Source organism: Zonotrichia albicollis, chromosome 6 (genome assembly GCF_047830755.1).
Source record: "Zonotrichia albicollis isolate bZonAlb1 chromosome 6, bZonAlb1.hap1, whole genome shotgun sequence".
NCBI lineage: Eukaryota > Metazoa > Chordata > Aves > Passeriformes > Passerellidae > Zonotrichia > Zonotrichia albicollis.
This window is the reverse complement of record NC_133824.1, coordinates 3,356,678-3,381,421: the sequence shown is the minus strand read 5'-3', so window position 1 is coordinate 3,381,421 and position 24,744 is coordinate 3,356,678. Positions and strand designations below refer to the sequence as shown.

Here is a 24,744-nt window from a genome sequence, read left to right as displayed (position 1 = left end):
CTGACAGTAAAATAATCCAGTAAAAGGCACATACCTTTATTTTGATTTGTTATGGACAGGGATGTGGATGAAGTGTGTGGCTGCATGAGGAGCAGTGCCAGGTTATGATGTGTAGCCATAGTCTTGGTGAGTGAAAGAGTGCTCAGGGTCAGGTGTTTGCAGGAAGCCAGACCAGATGATTCAGTCTCTAAATTCCTCTGGAGATAGAAGGCAATAATGTGTGGAAAAAGCCAGAATGTGCTGTTGTAGTGATGTAGTGGCCCAATTCAGTATAGTAGCATTCAGTATAATGAATATTACTGTATTGAAACATGGAGGAGTGCAGAAGTCATGCTGACTGGCAGTGTGTTAGCTAACATGATAGTAACCTGGAGGTCTTACTAGAGCTGTGAGGGAATGAATCCCCAGAAAGACATGTTAATTTTGAGGAATGTTGTATTTTGGGAAGATGAGATGTGTGAACCTGAGGACTATGGCTGCGGTAAGGCAGAGTTGTGTTTAACAGAGAGGATGTAATAAAACTGCTTAATAAGATTCTGGTCTGGGAGCATTCTGGAACAGATGACACTGGTCCTTGCTAGGCACTCCAAGGGCTTAAGAAATCATACAGAGATGAGATGTAATGTTTTCTTATGGTACTTACAGGTGTTATTGCCAGGTGTCCTAATTTTAAAGAATTTGTTATCCATTCTATACCTTTTGAAAAAGACGAGAGGCACCACAGGGTGACTTTGTCTCAGAGTCTCAGTAATTTGCTGTTACTTAAATACATCTTTCCATTGTTCAGAAAACAGATAAAGGCAGATTAATGAATCAATTACTTTGCTTTTAACTACTTTTTATTCAATTAGTATCAATTTCTCTCCCTGGAGTTTTAAGAAAAAAAGTCATGTTCTGCATGTTGATTCTAGCCTGCACTTAAAATACTGCTGTTGGAATACATTGTTTAATTAAAGAAAAATATCTTGGGTTTGGAATTAGTGCTGAATGCAGGTGGAGAGCAAAGGTGCACAGCCCATTTTGGAAGGGGTTTGAATTACAGTGACTTCTTGTACTTTGTGTGGCCATTGAATCTTCATCCACATCCATTTGTTAAGATAACAAATAGCTTGAAACTTTGCTTGCTGACTTCTGTTTTTTCTTTTCCTTTTTTGCATTGCAGCCTGTAGTGTGGCTGCACGTGGAGCAGTGCTTGCAGGCACCTGATACAGTGCTTTTAATGGTGTGCTTGTTTTAGGGGCCACCGTTCTGCCATCCTTGGGATGGGGTGCTTTCAAAACAGATTATCCAAGTGAGATGGTTTAAAAAGCAATATTCAAATGAAACTTTCAGCTTCTGTGTTTATTTTCCAGTTAGTGTGCTCTTGTTCTGTGTCAGTCCACCAGAAGAGCAGTGTCCTGCAGCAGGGTGGGGGGAGCTGTCATGTGAGTGGTGTGACCACAGAGAGGATTTCAGAGTCCCAAAGGGACGCTCTGTGCCCAGCACTAGCTAAGGTAAATCAGGAATGTGAAAGATCACTAGAGAAGGGGTTGGAACTATGGTTTGGTCCTCAGGTGTGAGTGCACAGACAGTTAAGGTGCCTTTGTGAAGTGTTAGGTGAGGGCCTGCTTTATTGCTCAGCAGCTCCTGACCCAGGAGAGTTCAGAACATCAGAATAACGTCTCCAGATTATGGAGTATTTCACAAGGAAATAATTTCCAACCTTACAGCTAAGTCAGCTTTCTGCACTCGTAGGTAAGAATCAGTGAGTGATATGCAGTTGTTTTTCTGTTTGCTATCCTTTCTATGAACTTAAATATGTAAGGTATAAAAAAATTGATTCTCATAACTGGTAGTTGCCATTGAAAGTATTGATTTTAATGTAATATTGAGTGGGTTAGCATTGATTCTCTATCAATACTAAGGGTTAGGCCTGAACAGTTTGATTGTGAAACTTTTTCTGCGGCCTTTTTAGTGGATTTGCATTTCTTTTTTTAATTATTGAAGGATAAGCAGGAGGAAGATACTTTCCCTAAAGCTTGAAGAGACACTGCATGGTTTTGCATCTTAATGTAAACTATAAAATAGCTTCAAAATCTAATGTAAGGATTTGGTAAACCTGAAGGCTGCTGTGTGCTGAAACACTGTTAGTGGATGTTCCTTTTATGCCAGCAGAAGAAATTACTTTTTTTTCTTGTTTCAGTCCAAATAATCCTTTTCTTCAGTGTCATCAAGCATGTAAGAGCATTGTAGTCAGTACCCACAGCAAATTGTCAGCAGAGCTTCCCACATGGATGCAGTGATATGAGGCAAGCTGTGGCCTTCTCTGCCCTTCCTGAATGCATTTTCCAGATCTTTATGGGTATGCTATAAAAAGTAGATTTGGTTAAGATAATAGAATTGATGTTAGCAAGTGGAAGCTGATAGCATTTCTAATGTATTCTGGAAGACTGATTTGATGGGAACATTCCTGTGCTTCTACTTAAGTGCTGTTTAGAGATTAGATAAATAGATAACATAAATGGATGCTTGCTTTGATTAGTCAATAAAGCAGGTTTTGTCCAAAAATAACAATGCAAAATGAAAGAGCTAGAGTTAAGCTGAAAAAATGTTTTGTCTACTCTAATGAAAGCTTCAAATTGCAAGACAGGTAGCTTTGGATGTTGCTGTATTTCCTCTTGTGCTATGTGCCCTAACCATATTCCAGTCTCAAAGTCTCTCACACCAGCAAGAACCAGCCTTATCAAAACATTTATCAAAATTCACTGAAGACCTGTTTGCACAAGGTGGCCAGTCCATGAAGAGCCAAGTGCTATTTTCACACAAAAATCAATGCAGGTTCTTGGAATATTGAGGGGAAAAACTGTGTAATTTGATAAGTGATGATGGATCTGTTGCTCAGACTTTCTTGACAGTATTTATTTTAAAATACAGTCAAAATTTCCTTTCAATCCACTTAAAGTAGATAATTTATGAAGCATGTCCTTGTAACTACAAAATACTAAACTATAATACAGTTTTTGAACAATTAGCCTAGATTTCTCTTGATAGATCTTTGATTCTTGTGACAAGACTTTTTGATAATTAAAGGTAATTATAACTACTCTTTAAGTTGTTACACCTCTGCCTTCTGATACATTTAAGTAAGTTTATTCTGTCTTTATGTAACTGCTCTTGATACAGTCATGACCTTTTTGCTAAAGTGATCCAGTGAGGTGGGCTTTGTTTTCATCTCTCACAGGAGAAGGCAAATCTCCTGTGGCCTAAACTGGTATGTTGTGTCAGTGTTTTAGGGAGGGAAAAAGCTCTCCTTTCTCAACATCCATTGGTGGCTGCTTGAAAGTGTTTTATTAGTGCTCACAGAAGCTGAGGAAGTGCTGGCTTTGCAGGAGACCAACAGACGCTGCTTCTGTTGGCACAACAGTGGTACAGGAGGGAGACAACTCCCTTGCTCCAAGGGGTAGGAGGCTTGGAGGTTTGCAGTCTGCCTGCCTTCAGAGATTCCATGGACAGAACTAAAATTAAAAAAAAATTCAGCATTAAATTTCATCTAATCTTTGGTAGATTTCACTACCAAACAGCAGAATAAGGTTGTGTTCAGTTTTATTATTCTAGAAAAGAATGGAGTTCGGATCTTGCCTCAGGGCTGCTTCAGATTTTGAGTAAGGAAGTTATGTACCACCAACATGAGAGCAGCCTTGATTAACAAAGAGTTTATAAGCTGTACCTTGTTGAGAGTCTGGCTTTTGGTGCAGCTCCTCTGGACTCCTGACTCTGGCTCTGTGGAACTGCCTTAGACACACACCTGTCAGATTGCTTTTGCACTTGTTTCAGCTTTGACAAAGAGCAGTCTTTGGTGTGATACCAAATGCATAGAAGGGTCTTAATATCCATCTTAGTTTGATTTGAAATCTGAGATATTGGAAGGGCTTAGGTACGTGTACAGAGAATTAATTTTTCTCTTACATGCTTATAATACATCCAGACCAATTGTAGTATCTAACACTTCTCAGAGAATCTGTGGTGATTTTAAGATATGTTGCTAGTCTGTGTGTCAATCACTGTATTTTTAGGCCTTTGGAAGGTAAAATGCAGTTGATGAGATGTGCAAAAAAGAGGATACTTTCCCTTGATTCCTTCCACATAAATAATTGGAATGAGTATAATAATGTGTAAGGGGCAGTCACATCATCTGAGGGTCTCTGTCTGCTGCAGTATGTGAACAGGAAAAGCAAGATGGGATTTGGCCTGCAGCATTATGGAATTCCAGATATATTTGAGTCTAAAAGAGATTTTGGAATTAGATGGGCAGGTCATCTGGATTGTCTGCAGTTAAAAGGATACAGATTTGCTGTATCATGATAATTGAAATGCCAGCTAGTAGCCAGTGTTTATTCAGTGCAGCATGGCCAAGGGATTGACACCATAATCTTTTCTTTAAGAGGGAGAATAATCCGTGTAGTTAAAGAAAGCTTTTGTGTCACTGAATACTTTTACACTGTATACAGATTTTTAACTCAGTTAACTATTTCAGCAGGAAGTAATAAATTTCATTAAAATAGTTTGCTTGCTACAGAATAAAGAAGGCTGAGGGCTGAAATAACTCTCAAGGTATTTTTACCAGCTGTCTTTGAAACGTGCAAAAGTATTTTTTTCAAAACAGCATTGAATTTGCTACCTTTAAGAATCCAGGTATGATTGCTAAGAAAGAGTTCATTTGTGTTGAAGTAGCATGCTACAGAAATTTAAATCAAAGGACGCTGCAGCAGGGCAAATCTTCTAGCTTGTACTTTCTCAGCAGTGCAAATCATCTTAGCTTGTGCTTTCTCAAAGAGAATTGTCAGCTTCACCCTTGGTAAGGGTTTTATAGGAGCTATTTTTGCTATCATCTCTTTTTTTTTAGCAAATATGGTTTGTTAGTCTGAGTTTCTCTGTAATAATTTTTTCATTTTAGAAGAATCTGAAGATTTCCCCTGAAAGGTATGATTTGTAATTTTTTTAATAGCAGGCCCCAACATTAAAACATTCCAAGATTTATCAAGGTAGATGTACAGTGGCTGTGTTCTTCAGCTAAACAAGCACATAATCCTCTTCACTTAAACACAGTTTAATGCAGTGCATGGGCTTTGGTAGCCATTGAGGTTTTCTAGAGCTTGCAGTGTTTTTCAGAGGTGGAGCTGCTGTGCTGCAGGGGTAGAACGTGAGGCCACCACAGCCTCTTCCCACTGCTGCCATGTGGAGAGTGAGCTGCTCCTGGCAGTCATGAGAGAAAAGCAGCAGCCTTGTTGGAGATGTGGGGATTTCTGCCAGTATTCCAGGGGGTTTTGTTTTACTCCTTTTAGTCAATCTGTCCTTTGCTTATTATTAGTGTCCTGTGCATTTCTTCAGAAACCTCTGGGCTTGCCTTTAGAAATGCCAAAACTTTGCAAAGATTGAGTGTTTGTCCAGTTTACTTACCAACACAGACATTTTGTGATGTTAAGGCTATAGGTCAAATTCCAGATGTGATTCTGACCTTTTCTTGGGATATGTGCCCTTGACATTAAGGAACTACAAATGTCCTTTTTACAGGACATTTATTTACCTAGCATACCTTCACTTTAAACCAGGTGGTAGGGCAGACTTCTGCATTCAGGGCTAGCTCTGAATTGAAGGCTGGCAGAGGAGCACAGTAACATTTTTTTTTTTAAATTCAGATGCTTACTAGCTGGTAATTGGTAGAAAAAGTGACTCCCTTAGGGGAAGGGGGAGTTTCTCTGTAGCTTAACAGTGGTTGCTTGGTAGTGTGCAACTCCATCCTCTTACCTGCTTCTGGTCAGTGATTTACAGCCTCCAGAATGTGCTGCTGATTGTCCTCACCGAGTTATTTTAAGGCAGCCGGTGTAGCTGTGTGTTAAATGCTGAAGGTGCTTTCTGAGCTCACGCATTTGGAAAGCCGGGGCAGAGCAGAAGTGCAGCAGTGTTCTGTTTATAGAACTGGGTCAGCCTTAAGGCTGACCTCCACCAGGACACTGTTTGCAGGTGCAGTTCCAGATTTTCTATTTTATGCAGATTCAAATATAGATGATGGGAAGAGTGATGACTAGCACTGGCAGGGAAGCTGCAGTCCTGAATATGTCAAGAGGGAAAAGCTCCTTTCCTCTGGGAGTTTAGGGATCATGTAATGGAACAAAATTCCTGACTATAAGGGATCATTTTAAGTAAAAGGAAGGCAAATCAGACAAAAAAGGAAAGATTATAAATATTTCTTATGGGAATATGACTTGTGACAGCAGAAATTGTCTCACAGGTAAAGAGAAATGTAACATCTTAAATTTGAAAAAAACAACAGATAATCATTGTTCTTTCAGACTTGGAGATTCTGACTGAAAGCCATAACAGCAATATAGTCCAAACGGAGTGTTTGTTATGTGAGTGCTTTTACAAATACCTTTCTGAGCGTATGCAAGGCATCCATGAGTGATTCATCCTTGTCATTGCTGCTGCTGCTGAGCTGCCTGCAGCAGGGGTGCGGCTGATGCGGTGTTTGACACACTGCTCAGTCCTTCCCAAACTGCCTCTCATCTCTTGCCTGTGTTGCTTGGTTTTTGTTCTTGGAACAGCCTGTAATGTTTTGCTGGTTGTTTGAGAAGGCAGTTTTCTGTCGGATCTCAAGATCTCAGTCCTGAGATGCTGAGCCTCCGAGACCACCTTAGGGGGCTCGGGAGTCCTGGAATGCTGCCAGAAGTGTCTGGTGGCTGGACTTTGGTCCTACACAGGAGACGACAAGGATGAGGGCTTCACCGGGGTGAATGGTGAAGGGATTAGTTAATTAGAGAGTGAGACACAAGGTTTAGGATTTATGTACAGGGGGGTTTAGAGGAGTAAGATGGAGGAATTGGGGTGTGTCCTGTCCTCCTTCTGTTCCTCTTCTCCTCCATCTTCTTTGGCCACGGTGGCACCTTTGGATTGGTTATTACTGAGAGTACACCGAGTTATAAGAATAGATGGTATTGGGGAAAAATGATAAATATTGTACACGTAACAATGGGTATAAAGATACGTGGCTGCCCCGGAGGACAGCACAGTGTGCTCATGGCTGACTGCTGAGCAGATCTCTGGTGGCTGAAAGAACATCTTTTAGATAAACAATTAATAAACATAAAAACCGAAAGAAGAACTGAAGCCTCTTCTCGTCCTTCGATACGCGGGCTGCCCCAAGGCCGCCCCGGGCCTTTCCAGGCCCCTCAAACAGCCGAGATAAACCGGACAGTTTTCCACATTATGAAGATCAGCAGTTAAAGCAGCTCGTAGCATTTGAGGATGGTGCCTTCCATGATGTAATGAGACGTGTTCTTGCTCTGAGCAGGGAATTAATGACTTGTAATTTGCAGCTCATACAAAACTGAAGCAAGTACATGGCAGATGTAGGATGCTGAACCTTGCCATTTAATTAGGAGGAACTAAGAGTGAAATTAGGGTTAAAAGCCTTGAATAGACTGATTATTGTTAGGAAACTGTGAACTGTTAGGTTCCTATTAGAGATACAAAAAGCTCAAATTAATTTAACTTTTCACTGTAACTTTGTGGAATTTGCAGTGCATGTGGGTGACAGAGCCCCTAGGTATGGCTTGAGCCAGTCTTGCAGCAGCTTTTGCTGTTGGGGAGATGATTTACTATTTTTTATATGCAAACACATTATTTGAATTATTTGAAAATGAATGAACACATTGAACACATTCATTTTCAGCTATGCTGCCTGTTAGCTGTACATTCAGAGAAAAAGTTTAGGGAGATTTCACTTGACAAAGCAGTTTAGACTTGAGGGGTTTTATAATTTATTTATTTAAAATTATATTTTGCAACAATTTTGATCAGACACTAAGTACATTAAAAATTTATCTTCCAAGCTTTTAGTACTTGAAACTCATTAAATAATAAAAATATCAATATAGAGAGGGGAAGTCTTTAGGGATTCAGACCAAGGAAGAAAAATTAGAATGGTTTTATTTATTTGTTTTTAGGATCCATGCTAATCTTTAGTCAAGGAAAGAAAATATTGTGGGTTTTTAGAATGAAATTATTTCTTGATAAGTTTTCTTATGCAAAGAGGGATTCGTACATGTTTTGGCACAAGAATATTTTGAAGTGACCTGCAGGAAAACAACCCTTTAAAAGCAGCTGGGTAGGAAAAGCTCTGTAAGAGATCTTTAAATGTGAGCTGGAGAGCTTAGTAGCTGGCTGTGATATGTATATGTCTGTGGAAAAATTTAGGCAGAAATCTGTGATGTCAGCATTACTAGTGTAGTTGGTTTGAAAGTTTTATGAATAACAAAATACTTAAACTGATTAAAGATAGCAGTTAAGTTGTTTGTATATGATGAGATTATCCCAGTGGTTACAGACTGAAAGCTTGGCTGTGCTTTCTTTGTGCTTTCTTTGGTTCAGACTCTTGCTATTCTCAGTCCTTTTCTTTGTTTTGAGCTTATGTTACAAAATATTGTGGAAACCTCTTTAGTTGCAGGGGTTTTTATGTTGATCTGTCAAAATTAACTTATTTTGGTGTGTTTTAAGGCAGTGACTTGGTTTTTCTAGAAGTTGGAAAGCATTAAGTGACTTTTGGACTTCAGTATAGTCAATATTATCACAAAAAAAGAAGGAGGATAATATTCAAGATCTACACAGACACATACTTAATATAATAGGTAAATTTCTTAAGCCAGCTAGTGATCTGTAAGTCTGGCTGCATTGCATATTTTTTTTCCTCATCCAAAATTCTGTTTTATAAACCTTTGTACATCTTAATTCTTTGCTTTGTTTTCAGTTGTATACTGAGCTAAAAACTAGTATTTGAATCTAGAATTCAAATAGAAAATAGAATTCCTGCCCAGGTAAAATTTGCAGTGCAGTGGAGTGCAGGACAAAATTTACAGGAGCTTAAGAAGCCTTTGCCTACACTCTTTTTTTTTTTTTTTTCTGTAGGGAAATGTGTAGGAAGAAAGAGTTAACATTTTTGAGAAGTGACAATAGGCTGGCTGGGTTTTGTCTCCTTTCCTCTGTATACATCCTGCATACAAACTTCATTTGTTTGCTTCCTGTGTGACATTTGCTGCCTCAGGACATTCAGATCTAATTTACAGAATCACAGAATATGCTGAGTTGGAAGAGACTCACAGGGGTCACTGAATCCAAGTCCTTGTCCTTTACAAAACCTTCCCCAGTTATATGATTATGTATTCAAATAGGGGCTTGTTTGGTGAACAGGCAATGATCTTTTGTAAAATACATTTTAAAAAAATCATGATAGCACCATGCCTTCACTTACTGCCCTTAAAGGCTATTAGATATTTATTCATAAATTTTACTCCCGCAGAGTCAGGGACAAATTAGATGTTTGTTATCCTCTAACCTATCCTCAGCAGGACAAATTAGATGTTTGTTATCCTCTTGTTTTCTAAATTATTCTCCCAAGCACAATCTGTAAAACTCTGAACACCAACAGACACCCCTCAAAACTTATCCCAAAATATTTATTCCTTTCCTGTCAGTGGGAAAGGTTGGGATTCTAACAGTGTTCACTAGAGGAGACTTGAGAATCCTCAGGCAGGCTGCAAGGACCTTCATGTCCGTCTGTCTTGATGCAGCTTTTGGCTTGGCTCCAGCTCCAGCAGATCCCCTGTGCTGCTAGTGCAGAGGCAATGGAAGCTTTTAGCTACATTGGGGTTGGAATGAGGCAGCTAAAAAACCTAGCACACTGGAGTGAGACAGGGGGAATGCATTCATAAAGCAGGTCTGCTGCTGGGATGCTTTGAGTGTGGTTTTGCCCCATCTTGTTTAAACCTGCTTCTCCTCTCTTCAAAAGATGCTGTGCTGGCTTGGCCATCCTTAGTTGCAGCTTCAATATATTCAGCCAGTATTCTGGGCCTTTTAATTTATTTGTATTCATCTGTATTCATCACTTAGAATTAATTTTATTTCCACTGAGGTGTTTAAAATGTGTAATTTTTTAAAGACAGCATCTATGTGTGCATTACATATATCTATGCAAACATCCGCTTTTCATTTTGCTGTAAAATTACAGTATTGAAGCATGCAGAAGGAATTGCTGCTATCTCTGTTCACAAAAGATATACAAATAGTCACTTCATTAGATGTCACTGCTGGTTTTACTTCTTTATAACAAAGGGTCAGTTCTGTGCATTCAGGATGGAAATTGTTAATTGAGGCTGGGAAAGTGTGCCAAGGCTAATTAGGATTGTGTGCTGAAGTTAATATAACCCATAACCATTTCCTATATGACTGTGTGTTAGAAGCACTTATTTGCAAATTTGGTCCACATTAAATTGCAGTTCATTTTTCTACACAACTTCAGAGAGTAATTTAAAACTGTCTTTTTAAGCATTCTGAGTAATAGTTCTCAGGTTAGAAGTGGGAAGTGTGCAAATGTCATTCTCCTCATCAGGTCTTCATGGGTTAATTTCGTATGCCATGCTAGATGAGTTGCTTTATATGGATTTATATGTTTTATATTGATTTATTTGTGAATATGAAGTTACTGTAATTCAGTAACTTCATATTCACAAATCTGGGTAAAACCAAGTTCACACTTCCCCAAATTCTGTGTTTTCAGATTATTACAAAAAAAATCCTACTGTCATCTACAGCTTTGGTTTGGTAACAAGTGGCTGTGCCTTCTGGGTATTGTATTGCAGACATCATCACAGAGAGGTAATTTGAGCACATATAAACAAAAAGCAGGTAATTTGAGCACATATAAACAAAAAGCAGCCTTTTATTTTTAATATAATACAAAAGCATAAGAGCACATCCTTTGGCTGTTGTCATGATGTGCATATGTGCATCTTCTTACAGTCTTAATTCAAGACTTAAGTGGTTCCAATTTTTTTTGCTTTCTCCTAAAATTAGACTAGCTTTTGAAGTACAAAGTTTTAATGCAGTTTTAATTAATTTTAAATGTTAGTTTGTCAATGCTTACCCAGGTGTCTTCACATGCATGGGGTAATTTATTGCTTTTGAAAAATCTTTCCTGTTTTATTCTAATTTATACTTCCTGGTTCACTCAAAGATTTAAGTAGCTGAGGTAGAGGAGTAATTTCTCAAGTCTTTATTTTCATTATAGAACATTTTTCTGGTGACATTTAAAAAGGGTCAAATGGTTTGTGTGTGTTCTGTTTACATTTTTACATTTATAAGTTTGTTTGTCAGTTCAGTAACAGCATGTGTGATAATTAGAGAATCTGAGTTTCTAAGCTTTTCTGGGTCTTAATTTGCATTTGGTAGAGGTGTTGACAAACATCCAGAAATTTACTATCTTTAGGGTAATGCTTTAGATACTGATAAAATAGCACTGTGAAATGTTTCTTGCTGCAAGGGTCGTACTGTATAAACTGTTTTTTTCTGGCACGAGGCAGGTGTTCCATCTTCATCAAAGCAGATGCATCTAGACCTGTAGGCAATTGAATATCTATGTGTTAAGTGTGGAGTTAAAATAATGAATTAAAGTTGTCCTGGGGGTAGTTGTGATGTTCAAAATCCGCAGTGGTAAGAGCTTTTGTAGTCCTTGGGAAAGGATGAGGCTGGTGTTACCTTTTTGCAGGAGAAAAATTACTTTTCTCATGACTGACTGATGAACTCCTTCAGAAGGCCATGTGATATTTCTTCAAATTCTTCAAGCTCCATCTTGTGAGTTTTTTTTAGAGAACTGCAGATCAGTGGCATCTCCAAATAGCTATATTTATTATGGTGTGTATTTTATACACCACCTACTTTTCTTTTTCACAAACAGAATCCTGGAGGTGCAGCCCTGTTCCTCAGTAGTTGCTACAAATTCTAAGGCCACGTCATAGTCTGTGTTTCATGATATGTTTTTATTTTTGGTTTATCAATGATTGTTAATGTTAAATCTGGAAATAGAAACTGGGGAAGTTGACACTGTACAAACTCAGGACATGGAAATATTGTAAAAATTGTGCACAAATATAATTGTATTCTGAATATACCTTTCAAACTTTATTCACTTAAATGCTTATTTTATTTTTCCTTTTGTACTAACTAGCATATTCTTCCATTTCAGAATGTATGAAAACATGTCCACAATGGTGTATTTAAAGGAAGAGAAGTTGGAGAAGCTTACTCAAGATGAAATCATTGCCAAAACTAAGCAAGTGATTAATGGACTAGAGGCACTGAAGAATGAACACAATTCAATTTTACAGAGCTTACTTGAAACTTTGAAATGTTTGAAGAAAGATGATGAAACTAATCTGGTTGAGGAAAAATCAAACATGATTCGAAAGTCACTGGAAATGCTGGAGCTTGGCCTTAGTGAAGCACAGGTAAAGTTGTGGTAAAAATGAAGCATTTCAGACATTTCTCCCCCGATATTTGTGATATGCTGGGGCACTTATATTATTCTTGGATATAATGGACAAAAGCTGCTGTAATTAATAGAGGTAGTTACTGTGCATCATGCTGTGTTACAGAGCTGATTATGGGGGTGGTGTTAAAGCACTCGTGACTGGGCTCCCCTTGACATCAGTGGCATTCAGTCTAAACATTTTCTGTTTAGACTTTCCACATCAGGCATTAGGCAGGTAATGTTCAAGCAGCTCAAGAACTGAGCAGTGGCATTTTAACTCTAAAAGATGGCATAGAAAGGTCTCAAACAAACACACATATAATAGATGTATTTTCTCCAGCCTTTGAGCTTTGGTGTAGCCTTAAATTCATGTTTATATTCCCTTGACTCAGATTTTTTATAGTAGCACATGATGCTTTTAAAGCTTAAGAATCTCTAATGTTTATTGAGCATTTTACTAAACCAAAATTGAAACTAAAAGCATTTTAAAGTTTAAGACTTGAGTACAGAATCTGAACAACTTTGACTGATGCATTAAAGAGAGGACTCTGAGCTAATTTCTGTGGACTCTTAGCTGGTGAAGATACCATCTGCAGAAGATAAGTGAAAAGTTGTGTGTTTATTGGGTTGTCAGGACTATATTTATGATATTCTGTACTAACTCAAAAACCTGAAATGATGTGATTTGACAGTCATCCCTGTAAAATAGGAGAGTGTTTGCAAATGAGTTGAGAGTGCCAGTGAGTGAGTTCTACATTAATAGGCTTTCTGTTGGTCTGTAGCTGTGCTCAGGCTTCTCTTGTGGCCTGAGCTGTTATTGTGTGCTGATCTGGAAGCTGTGTGCATTGGATCATGGTGAATTGAGGCTGAGAGAATGAAATGTGGGTTATCAGGCAGGGGAATGTAGAAGCCCTGGACAAATTGTATATATTGTACACTCTTTGGTGCCTTGTGTAGGAGGAAAATGCTAGAAGATACATGGAGTAAAATTGCAATAGTTGAGTTACCTGTAATGTTTGTTTGTAGATGTGCAAGTGAATGAGTAACTTCTGTGTAGTATTAGGACTGTGAGAAGCCAGTTCTGAATTTTACTCTATCAGGAGCCTCAGTTGCAGATGTTCCTGCCTTGTTTGCCTCCCATGGTACTTTGTGAACTGCAGTGCTGAGGAGCCAAGAAGTCTGCATTTGCTGCCTTTGTTAGGGAGCCAGTTACACTTCAGACTGCTGCTCTCAGACCTGATAAGGCTGCTCCTCCTGAATGCTTTGAGTTGTAACAATGTAGTATTTTTTTTTTTTAAATTTTTAAATTTAAGATAGGGAAATGGATTTTTTTTTTTGTGGCATGCATGTAGGTCTGGTGATGTGATATTTCCATGAAAATGAAACTAACTTTGCTAAAGAAGTAATCAGACTTTTCTTTCAGATAATTCTAGTGAGTAAGATTACAAAATATTTTAGTTTGCCATTGTAGCTTCTTCAGTGTTTGAATATGTTGACTCTATTATCACAATTTTCCTAAATATGCTTTCTCATTATATAAATGCCACTGTTTGAATTGATCAAGTAATTAAAATATTAGAAAAATTTTTAATATGTAAAAAGGTACATGGAATCTGGAGCTTTGGACTGGTATTAGGAAATCATACCTGGAGTTTTCCTTACCTTTACAGGAAAAATTAGTTTCTAAAGGCTTAATGAACATTTTGACACCTGAAATTTCAGCTAAGGACACAATCTGTTTCATATTAAATACTTAGTTTAAAACCACTTAAAGATAACTTTGTTTTTAAAAAAGACATGAACTTGAGGAGATGAAATACAAGTAACTTGGGGATGTGTAGATTTGTACTCTCACCAGTGGTCCACTCTGGCAAGGTGTGCATCCTGGGACTGCTGCCAGCTGTTCTGCATGTGTCAGTGGGAGATTGCATAAACAGTGAAGGGAGAATATCTTCTGCTGGTAGTGTTTGGCTTTCTCTTAATAAGCTCCTTTTTCATTTAACTTTGCTCAGCAAAAAAACCCAACCCAGTCCAAGTAAGCTGCTTTTATGGGTGTTCTATTTTTTGCCCTTAACGCGACTGTGTTTGAAAGTCTGCACACTCCAGCTTATGGTTAGTAGTATAAAATGCATCTATAAATTGTGTGTTCAGTTGCACATGCACATCTCAGTGAAATAAATATCCCTTTGAAGTGTTACCATTGTGCTGAGGTGTTCAATTTAGGAGATATAAGCATGTATACAAATCCCTTTTTTGTCTGGAAGGTGCTAAATTAGAACTCTGTGTCAGGTTTTGGGTTATTTTTGTGATCCTGCAAGTTGAATGTATTACTGCTCCATTTTATGTTAGTGGAACAAAGATTTCCAGTTCAGTAATCTCGTTCAAATTTTTCATGTATTTTAAGATTATATTCAATGTTCAGGGAATTCTGAAACAATTTTAACTTCTGATAGCATCATGGAAAACAATTATTTAGTAAAGAGTTCCTCTAGGTTGGGACCCCAGCAAGAGAAGGACAGGGACCTGTTGGAGCAAGTCCAGAGGAGGCACAGGATGACAACTGGGGCTGGAGACAGGCTGAGAGAGGTGAGAAGAGAAAGCTGCAGGGAAATCTTAGAGCCCCTTCCAGGGCTAGAAGGGCTTACAAGAAGAGGGGCTTTGAAAAGTCACGTAGTGATAGGACAAGGCAGAATGGCTTCAAACTGAAAGAAAGTGGGTTTAGATTGGATTTAGGAAGAAATTCTTCCCTGTGAGGGTGGTGAGGTAGGGGAACATGTGCCCTATTTCTGGAAGTGTTCAAGGCCAGGCTGGATGGGGCTTGGAGCAACCTGGTCTAGTGGGAAGGTGTCCCTACCCATGGCAGGAGGCTGGAAAGAGGTGATCTCAGAGGCCCCTTCCAGCCCAAATCATTCTAAATGGTAAAAAGGTTTAGAGGAAAAGTGAGAACCATATCTAAAATGAAGAGAAAAAGAAATGTTTACCAGATTTCTCACCTGACACAGGTTTAAATAATGGAAGCCTTGTATGTTGTGAACAGGACTGCATTCTAGGGGAAGTATGCCATGTGACACATTCTGCTTTTCAGGTAATGATGGCTTTGTCAAATCACTTAAATGCAGTGGAATCAGAGAAGCAGAAGCTGCGGGCTCAGGTTCGCCGGCTGTGCCAGGAGAATCAGTGGCTGCGGGATGAACTCGCCAACACACAGCAGAAACTGCAGAAGAGTGAGCAGTCTGTGGCTCAGCTGGAGGAGGAGAAGAAACATCTAGAATTCATGAATCAATTAAAAAAATATGATGATGATATTTCACCATCAGTAAGTACCTCCATAGTAAAACAGTAAAAACACCTTACATTTACACATGTTGTAATCTGCCTGTTTAACGAGAAATAACAGATCTATTTTATTTGTCCCTTAGATGTATTTTTCATTAAACTACTACCTTGTACTAGTATGACATAGTTTGCAGAATGATTCTGAGAGCTCGTTCTTATTTTAAGAGAGCATATATTCTACTGTCTGCAGATAATAAAATACATGAGGAACAGAATTGATAAATGCTCATTTAGTAGCTTAAAAATATGAAGAACTGGGCCAAAGCAAAAATCTCACTTCTATAAACTTAGCAGTAAAAATAAGTGAGAAGTATAAGCTGTGAGACATTTTACATACCTAGAGGACTTGGCTCATTTTGACTGCAGGAAAAATACTTCATTTTTGTCTTGTGAAATCACAGCTTTTGTATCTGTTGAGAATTTACACAAGGTTAAGATGTTATTGAATCCCCTTTCAGGACCATCTGCCAGACACAGCAATCATCTGCATGTATACAAGCCCATTGTGTTACATATTCTTAGGTTCAGAGAGAAAATGGACACAGCTTTAATTTACAGAAGGAACTTACTGCTTAAAAAGACTTCTGATTTATTTGCCCTTCATTTTATACTTTTATTTGGCTTCCTTAGGTTAGGTGGCACTGTAGAGAAAGATCTAATTTTGTGTGTTCAGATCTTCTCAGTGGTGACTTGGAAAGTGCAGTTTTTCAGCAATTTTAATGGTTGAAATGTTTCAGCAATTTTAATGGTTGAAAATGGGTGTGATTTACTCATGCTTAACTGACTGCTTGACTAATCCTTTTTAAAATATTGTACATTATGAGAGTTGTTTTGGTCAGTTGCACCTGGAATTTTTTCCATTATTTGATATTTGTAGATGGATTTGCCAGTGAAGCCTGCTCAGAAAAGGGGCAGAGGAGGGAATTATTGGGATTGTGATGTGCTATATTGTCAGACTGTACTCTGCAGATGAATTAAATAGCTTCATTATTTGAAGTTTAATTAACAAATAGAGTCCAAGTAAGCCAAGCATCTTTATAGTTTTGCTAACCATATGGACAGTGTCTGCTTCAAGCCTTTGTAATAGTTTGTTGTATAGACTCAGTATGAGGTTGAAGTCAACATTTAAAATTATGAACATCTTATCTGAGATGTAGTCCCATTAATTTTCTGCTTTTACAGTGCCCTTGCTGTGCCATCATTGAATTTGAATGCCAGCAGCAGCAGTTGGCTTTTTCTCATCTGTGGAAAAAGGTGTTGATTGGAGAGACAGAAAAATGTGTTCTGCCTCTGGGTTTTCTCCTTACTGAGCTTATCCTTTCTGAGAACTTCAACTATTTATATTGTGTAGGCTCAGTATTTAGGAAACAGGATTGAGGGATGATCTGTCTCTTCATTTTATAGTTGAAATTATATGTAGATGCTTAAAATCATTTTAAACTGATGGATTGTGTAGAAATTAATATGGTTCCAGATGGAGACTATTGGAAATTAACTGCCTTTCAAGTGTTCTTGTTTTGTTTTTTAAATTTTGAACCTTCCAGACTATAATTGCAAAATCTAATTATTTGTACAGAAGTTGAGTACTCAGAAATTGAGATCTCCTTATTCCTCTCCCTTGCCCAGCTATAACTGTGTTTATGACTGAGAAAGGTACCATGGACAGTTCTGTAGTGAGCAGTGCTTTCTCTTCAGTGGGTGCTTTCATGAGACCTAGTGCCTCTGTGAGAATGGCAAATGTGTTCTTGTGTGCTCAAATTGAGACTGAAGTCTAGGAGACCTCATTTCTATTCCTGGCCCTTCTGAAGGTGTCCTGTATTGTTTTGGGGCAGTGTGTAAATACATTAAAATATAAGACCTACCTTTATAAAACTTCAGTGAGAAATGTTATTCCTGTCAATTCTGAATGTGGGGTTTTCCTTTAACATTGCTGGTTAATTGGCCTGCCCTCTTTTGCCTTAGATTTAATTTGTTGGGTTTGGGCTTGTTCTGCAGGAGGATAAAGATTCGGATTCCACCAAAGAGCCTTTGGATGATCTGTTTCCCAATGATGAGGATGACCAAGGACAAGGAAGTAAGTGTACTTCAGACTACTTTGTTGGTGTGTTTCTGCAGTGCAGAATATAAAGATGCGCTTTTAAAAAATGTTTGCTTCACCATTCCACTGCAACACAACTGGAGTGATGAATGCCTCTGCTAGAATAAGGAATCCAAAAATTGATATACATTCTGTACATTGGTGTGTACAGAACTGGGGCTTAGGTTTTTTAGAGTTTACTAGGTGCTGTAAAGTTCAAAGTGATTTAAATTCAGAATTTCTCCTGTTATCCTTCTTTGGGTTCTCAGAATGGTTAGTTGCAAGTGACTGAGGCAGATTCTAACCAGATAGTGGATTCTGTTTATGACCTCTTAAATTATCTGATTTGAGATTTTTGTGGCAGATTTCAGTATGAAATCTTTTTCATATAGTCTTTTGTCCTTTCTAAGATTGTCTGCATTGGTTTTAGTACTAATTGTGGAAGCATTGTTTGTCTTCAGGTGAGCAGGACTGAGGAATATGCTGTGGAACTTGAGGCAGATGTTTGGTAGTGTGACTGAATAAAGCTCTTGGTAGATAAGTAAGCTCTGCTTAGTGGAATGTGGTATTTGTATGTTTGTTAACAGAACATATTGATGTTGTGGAGTCAGTGTAGTGTGATGGGAGCAGAATGGTTTTTACCAGACAAATGACTTGAGGGAAAATGTCTTAAAAATGTCTCTCTTAAAGAGACCCACCTTTGCAATCAGCAATTTCAAGTTTCCTTTATGGGCTTGCATACAAGGTACACTGCATTCTTGTCAGCACATAGTCAGCACTGAAGGGAAGGCCTGAAGGGTTTGCAGCAGGTCAGTGTTGATCATGAGCTCCTTCCTTACTTTCCCAGAATTTTGTAGTTGGAAGGTTGAGAGGCAAAGCTCCCTTCTCTTTACAAAAGACAAAGTTGACATGTCAGTGATTTCTCTGACCTTCCACAAAAATGCTGAAATTCTTCAGTGGTTTGGCAGGCAGTGACTCTGGGTATAGGCTTGGACTTGTGTGATTCCACTGTCATAAAAAGGCTTCCACTTTCTGTGAGAGTGGTTTTTGCTTAATAGAAAGGAGAGAATAAAGCCAGGCTCAGAGAGTGATAAACTTGTTTTCTAGAGTTTAATGAAAATGAACAAGACAGAATATTCTAAATCTCAGAAATTGGTCAGGTGAAGAGAAAAGGAGGCAGTAGGAGAGTAAGGGTTTTTGGGGGCAATAGGAGAGTAAGGGTTGCAACAACCAAAGGTTAGGAGCTACTGGAAAATAAATGGCTAAGCTTGAGGGTTAGTCAGTAAAACTTGAAGGTTGACTTTGACTCAGGGCCTTTTGTCTTGCAGCTGTTTTTTCTGGCATTCAAGGTGTTTCAGTCCTTTATTGCTAATCTTAAGTGCTCCTTGGCGTAGCAGACAAAGGGAAACAAAAAAAGTATGTTTAGAGAATAAAGGAGAAAGCTTTTCTGCAGATATTCAGCTTATGTATGTTAGTGTTCCTTGTCACATGAAAACAGCAATATTTGTAAGTACAAAATTATTATATAATCTTGAGAATGGTTTGCTGAGCCAAAATAGTTTCCTGCTTTCTTCATTAGTTTATTACATTTAGCCCTTTGAGCTATGAGAACTGTAAAAATAATAGTAATACAATACTGGACAGCATATGAGGAATAAAACAATCATACTTCCACTGTCACTATTGAAGACAGCCTGACTGCTGTGACCCTATGCTCTAATGCTAATTCTGTGTATTGAAGAAATAAAATTCAGTGAGTCTCTTTTTGTACCACTGAGCACTCAAGTGAGGTGTTTTATTTACAGTCATCTTTTACACAAGTTGAAATTTTGTGGATTTCTTTCAGTTCAACAGCAGCACAGCAGTGCAGCAGCTGCTGCCCAACAAGGGGGCTATGAAATTCCAGCAAGGTTACGGACCCTACATAATCTTGTTATCCAGTATGCTTCCCAAGGGAGATATGAGGTTGCTGTGCCTCTCTGTAAACAAGCTCTTGAAGATCTGGAGAAGACTTCAGGTCATGACCATCCTGATGTTGCCACTATGTTGAACATACTTGCTTTGGTGTACAGGTTGGTATACTGACATAACTAAGTAATTATTTCACTGGTATTTATCTATTTGGCTACAACCTTTTAATGTTCAGACTAGAATTTTTTCCCTGTTCTAGTTTCCTTTTTAAAATTATTATTAAAACCCTCAAGAAGTTCCTGAAATATTTGTATGTCGCCCTATACTTAAAAGTCGAACAATTGTTGTATTTTTGCCTATACCTTTGCTTTGGGAATGAGGCTGGCTTTGATTTTTGTTGGTTTTTTTTTTTGTCTACTGAGGGGACATGTCTTGATTACCACTTCAAGGTAATCAAGAGGGTGGGACAGCAATGTAGAAATGGTACATGCTCAGTATAGTCCTCAACTATTAAACTATTTACAGTTACAGGCTTCAGGATTCTACTTCCTAATTTATTAATATATTCTCAATTATTCTTTAATAGTAGCATCTTTAGGTCAGCAGTGAATTCAGCTTAATTTTAAGGATTTTTCATTCCTGAATCCCCAGTGTTAATTGCATCTCTTTACAATTCAGAGACCAGAACAAATACAAAGATGCAGCAAATCTCCTGAATGATGCCTTGGCCATCCGTGAAAAGACTTTGGGCAAAGATCATCCAGCGGTTTGTATACTTGCAATAGCATCATTTTAGTTTGTTTTTCACTCAACTTTTTATCAACTAATTCTAATATCAAACTCAACAGGAAAGGTTGTAAGACTTGACTTGTCTTTAAACAGTACAGGTAGGAGGCCACATTCTATTCGCTGCTGTTTCACCATAAATAATTTGCCCATACTTGATTTTGGATTGCCTGGATTTTTTGTGAGAAATCAATTTGTGAAGAAAGATTTTTGCTTACTCAGATCTCTTTACTATACTCAGATTGAAGGGGCACGTGTGGTTTCATTTACTGCTGCTTGTAAATGAAATGTAAATCAAGCATTTGGAAAATTCATGTGATACTGTCGTGGCCTGGGGGATGCAGGGCAGCTCAAAGTGTAGATGTGAGAGAAGAACATGTGAAGATGTGTGCACTAAAATGACATTTCCACAAAGGAAGCAAAATTACTTCATGATTTAGATTTTTCTTTCCTCTGTTGTGTTTGTATGCATTTAATAATAATTATTTCTTCACTTCCAAATTTCAAGAGGTCTATCCTGTGCATGGAAAATTTAATAACATCAATGCCTTGCAGATATGCTCATTTGTCAAGTATTTGTATCAGCACATTTCAGTGTACTTAATGTTTCTCTGCTTTTGACAGGTGGCAGCAACTCTTAACAATCTTGCAGTACTCTATGGTAAACGGGGGAAGTACAAAGAAGCAGAACCTTTGTGTAAGCGAGCTCTGGAAATCAGAGAAAAGGTAGGAGTGACAAATACAGAGCCTCTAAAGGGACTTTGGGAAGGAGAAAGCAAAGTTAAATGCTTACTTTTTTAATGCTTTGGTTGGGTAGATCTGTCAGATAAACCCCAGGGTTAACAATGCCTAGTAGTTAGGAGTGTCTGAAATTGAAAACAGTAGGAAATTCCAGTAGTGCTACGGAATTGCTGGAGCACTCTGGGTGTATGCTAAATTCTGTATTTTGTGAGAAACTTCTTTACCTTTTTCCTTCCTCTGTGATAGCCAAATAATTGATTTGACAAGAGCATTGGAATTAAAAAATTAAACTTAGTTAAATTTTTTAAGTTGATTATTCTCTATGTGGATATCTATTTTAGTCCATGAGACTGCATCTTTTGGTTTATATAAATAATAATTTCCTTATAATATTGTTTTACTACTTACTTTGTTCCTCTTATGGATTGTTCTGCATCATTCTCAGTTTGCAATAGAATTGAGTCATTTTCATATCTTTGAAATGCAGCTTTTGCTTTTGCTGAGTTGAGGAGGAATAAAACTAACAGGATGTTTCTGAATGATTTATTTCTAGACGCTGACGTGATGATTAGAGAATGTTTTAATACAGTGTATTTCATTTCCAGGTCCTGGGGAAAGATCACCCTGATGTTGCCAAGCAGTTAAATAACTTGGCTTTGCTATGCCAGAACCAGGGTAAATATGAGGAGGTTGAATATTACTATCAGAGGGCACTTGAAATCTACCAAACTAAGCTGGGACCAGATGATCCAAATGTTGCAAAAACAAAGAACAATCTGGTAAGCCTTTCCCAAAGTAGACCTGAGATAAAATTTCTCATTAATTGAAATGCACTTCTATCCACAATGTATTGTATTTCTTGTTTATACAGACAAATAAAGCAGTGTGCTGATATCTTTTGGGGGTATTTTGTTTTTAGGCATCCTGCTATCTAAAACAGGGCAAGTTTAAGCAAGCGGAAACTTTGTACAAAGAGATTCTTACTCGTGCTCATGAACGGGAGTTTGGCTCTGTAGATGGTAAGAAAATGAGTCCCTAGATTTGAATTTGTGTTTTATTTTTATAGTTATGGAATAAAATTTGCAAGAAGTCAATAGAGTCCTGATTAAGATTGTTATGTGCTTTTAGGTGGACTTAAAAGGTGAGCTGTGAGTGATAGATGTGTTGGAGGTAACATTCATTATAAGAAGGCTTTTAGATACAGCAGCAAACATTTGATTCAAAAACATGAGGTAGACTTAGTGGGTTTATGTTTTATGGATTTTGTTTCTGGCCTAATTTATCTTACACCCCACTAAACCCAACTTTGGTATTTTTATAGAGGCAGAACAATGTACATCACTTTCCAGTCACAGGAAAAAGTCAATGCAGGATTTTAGTGACATAAATAAAGACATTGTTAATGCAAGTTCCCCATTAACATATTTAAAGAATGGGGAAAATACCTTTGAATTGAGGGAATGGGGAAAATACCTTTTGGTATTTTTGGTATATTAATTGGGAAAATACGTTTAAATGGAGAATTACACTGTACATTGAAGTCATGTGCATTTTATAAACCAAAAATCCCACTAAAGCATTTCCACTGCATTCCATATCAGTAGCATATGCACCACTTAGTAGATGACAAAGTAGTTGTTAGGATAAAAGAAATAAATTCATGTTCTCTAGCTCAGAACTAGACACATGACAAATGGGTGACAGTGTATACTTACTTCAAAGCTTCTCAGAAGTAACTGTTTCTAACTTCAGATAAGAAAGAGACAGAATTGTAAAACTGTAAAAGAGCTCTGTGTTTCATTTATCTGCTGCTTCTGTATGGACAGTAAGTTTTTTTTGCAACAATAGTATAATTCCCTGGTTCTCAGCTTCATTTCAGAGTAGTGAAAATACAACAATCAATACCTTGTAGTTTTGTTCTTCTATAAAATACTTTTCTTGTTTCACCAGATGAAAATAAGCCTATCTGGATGCATGCAGAAGAGAGGGAAGAATGCAAAGTAAGACTGTTGTTGTAAATCTTCTTTGGAGCTTATATTTGTTTAGGTTGCAAATCAGGTATTTTTTTCAACTGTACCTTTGTTCTAGGGAAAGCAAAAAGATGGCACATCTTTTGGAGAGTATGGGGGCTGGTACAAAGCTTGCAAAGTTGATAGGTGAGTAACTTCTTCACAGCACAACTCATTAATGCTCAGTGTCTCAGATTAAAGCATTTTTAAAAATGGAACCAACTAACTCCTTGGTTAGCTCTGTAAAAACGAAAGTATTAAACATTCCAGGCCCAGGACTGGTTTTCAGGAGTACAGCAGCAGTTTTCAAGTCGTGAGGCTGCTCAGATCCAGTGACGTGAAGTTGCCCCAGTTGTGTTCTTGGCAGTCCCTCAGGTGGCAGCATGGGTCACCTTTCCCTCTGCTCCCCTCCCTGCACCTTTAGATACACAGCTGGCACAGAAAACAAAGAGAAACTGCCACAACTAAGCATTACTTGAGTTTGTAAATCTTCCAGAATGTAGTTGTGTGAATGACAATGTATGCTTTAAAGTGAAATAAGGGAAACAAGGATTTCAGCTTGGATTATAGTTGGTGAAATTTTTTTTTTTGCTCTAATTTTGTTCCATTACTGCAGCTTTTTTAACATGTAAGTGATGCAGTGTATGAAAAAACCTGCAACCTGTACTGATAGTGAAAATTTTTTGTTTATTGAGTATTTGAATGCTCATGTTTAACAAAAATCAGAGCTCTTGTACTGTTGAAATCTCTTTTTTTTTCTCCATCCTGAGTTCTGTGTACAATACATTTTACTGGTTTGTTTTTCGTGTACTTGTTCCTTCTAATGCATGGGAAGATCTTTTCTCTCTTGTTAGTGGAGCAAAACTTCACTCAGATATTCTATGATCGAGCTAATTTTGTGCCATTGAAACAAAAGTGTCTTGAATATGAGACTTGTTAATGAAATGGGCAAATTTTTTGCTTTTGTTGTTCAAGCGAATTGGAATGCATAGAAACTGCAAATAGGTGTTAAGTAAAAGCTGATGAAAGCAGCTGTTAATTGCTTTTGTGACTAACACATGCTACGTGTGGTCTCTCTAATAGTCCATGCATGAATAAGCATTTATTTTGGAAGCTGCACAATTATTCAGTTGGATACACTCCTCTAGAGCTAAATTTTCACCTTGAGGTGCAGCTGAGGAGCACAAGGTTCTGGCATTGCAGTTTCAGGGATGTTGGCTGGTCCCAGAGACACTGATAGGCTCTGAAAGGGGTCAGCAGGTTACTGTGTGTCCATGAGGTACAGTGTAGTGCATTGCAAGAGAGAATAAATTATTACAAAATATGGTAAACACTGTATTAATTTAAGCTTTTATTAGTGAATTGAGAAGAGTTTACTGTATGAGTATATATTTAACACAGTTATTTTTCTTTTCTCTCAATAGTCCAACAGTAACAACTACTTTAAAGAACCTTGGGGCACTTTACAGAAGACAGGGCAAGTTTGAAGCTGCTGAAACATTAGAAGAGGCAGCAATGAGATCTCGTAAACAGGCAAGTATGAAAAT

At 37.8% G+C, this 24,744-nt stretch overlaps 1 protein-coding gene across 9 annotated transcripts in view; it reads left to right on the top strand.

Annotated features, from left to right (window-relative positions):
- The window catches only part of KLC1 (kinesin light chain 1), a 44,957-nt gene that overhangs the window by 5,603 nt on the left and 14,610 nt on the right, over window positions 1-24,744 (top strand). For all 9 annotated transcript variants that reach the window (XM_074542289.1, XM_005483273.4, XM_074542288.1 and 6 more), the window contains exons 2-12: window positions 12,053-12,314; window positions 15,423-15,653; window positions 17,669-17,747; window positions 19,597-19,822; window positions 20,340-20,427; window positions 21,072-21,173; window positions 21,794-21,967; window positions 22,108-22,207; window positions 23,139-23,188; window positions 23,277-23,344; window positions 24,622-24,730. In XM_074542289.1, the coding sequence (XP_074398390.1) occupies window positions 12,054-12,314; window positions 15,423-15,653; window positions 17,669-17,747; window positions 19,597-19,822; window positions 20,340-20,427; window positions 21,072-21,173; window positions 21,794-21,967; window positions 22,108-22,207; window positions 23,139-23,188; window positions 23,277-23,344; window positions 24,622-24,730 (1,488 nt within the window). In that variant the 5' untranslated portion in view covers window position 12,053. The remainder of the gene's footprint in view (window positions 1-12,052; window positions 12,315-15,422; window positions 15,654-17,668; window positions 17,748-19,596; window positions 19,823-20,339; window positions 20,428-21,071; window positions 21,174-21,793; window positions 21,968-22,107; window positions 22,208-23,138; window positions 23,189-23,276; window positions 23,345-24,621; window positions 24,731-24,744) is intronic.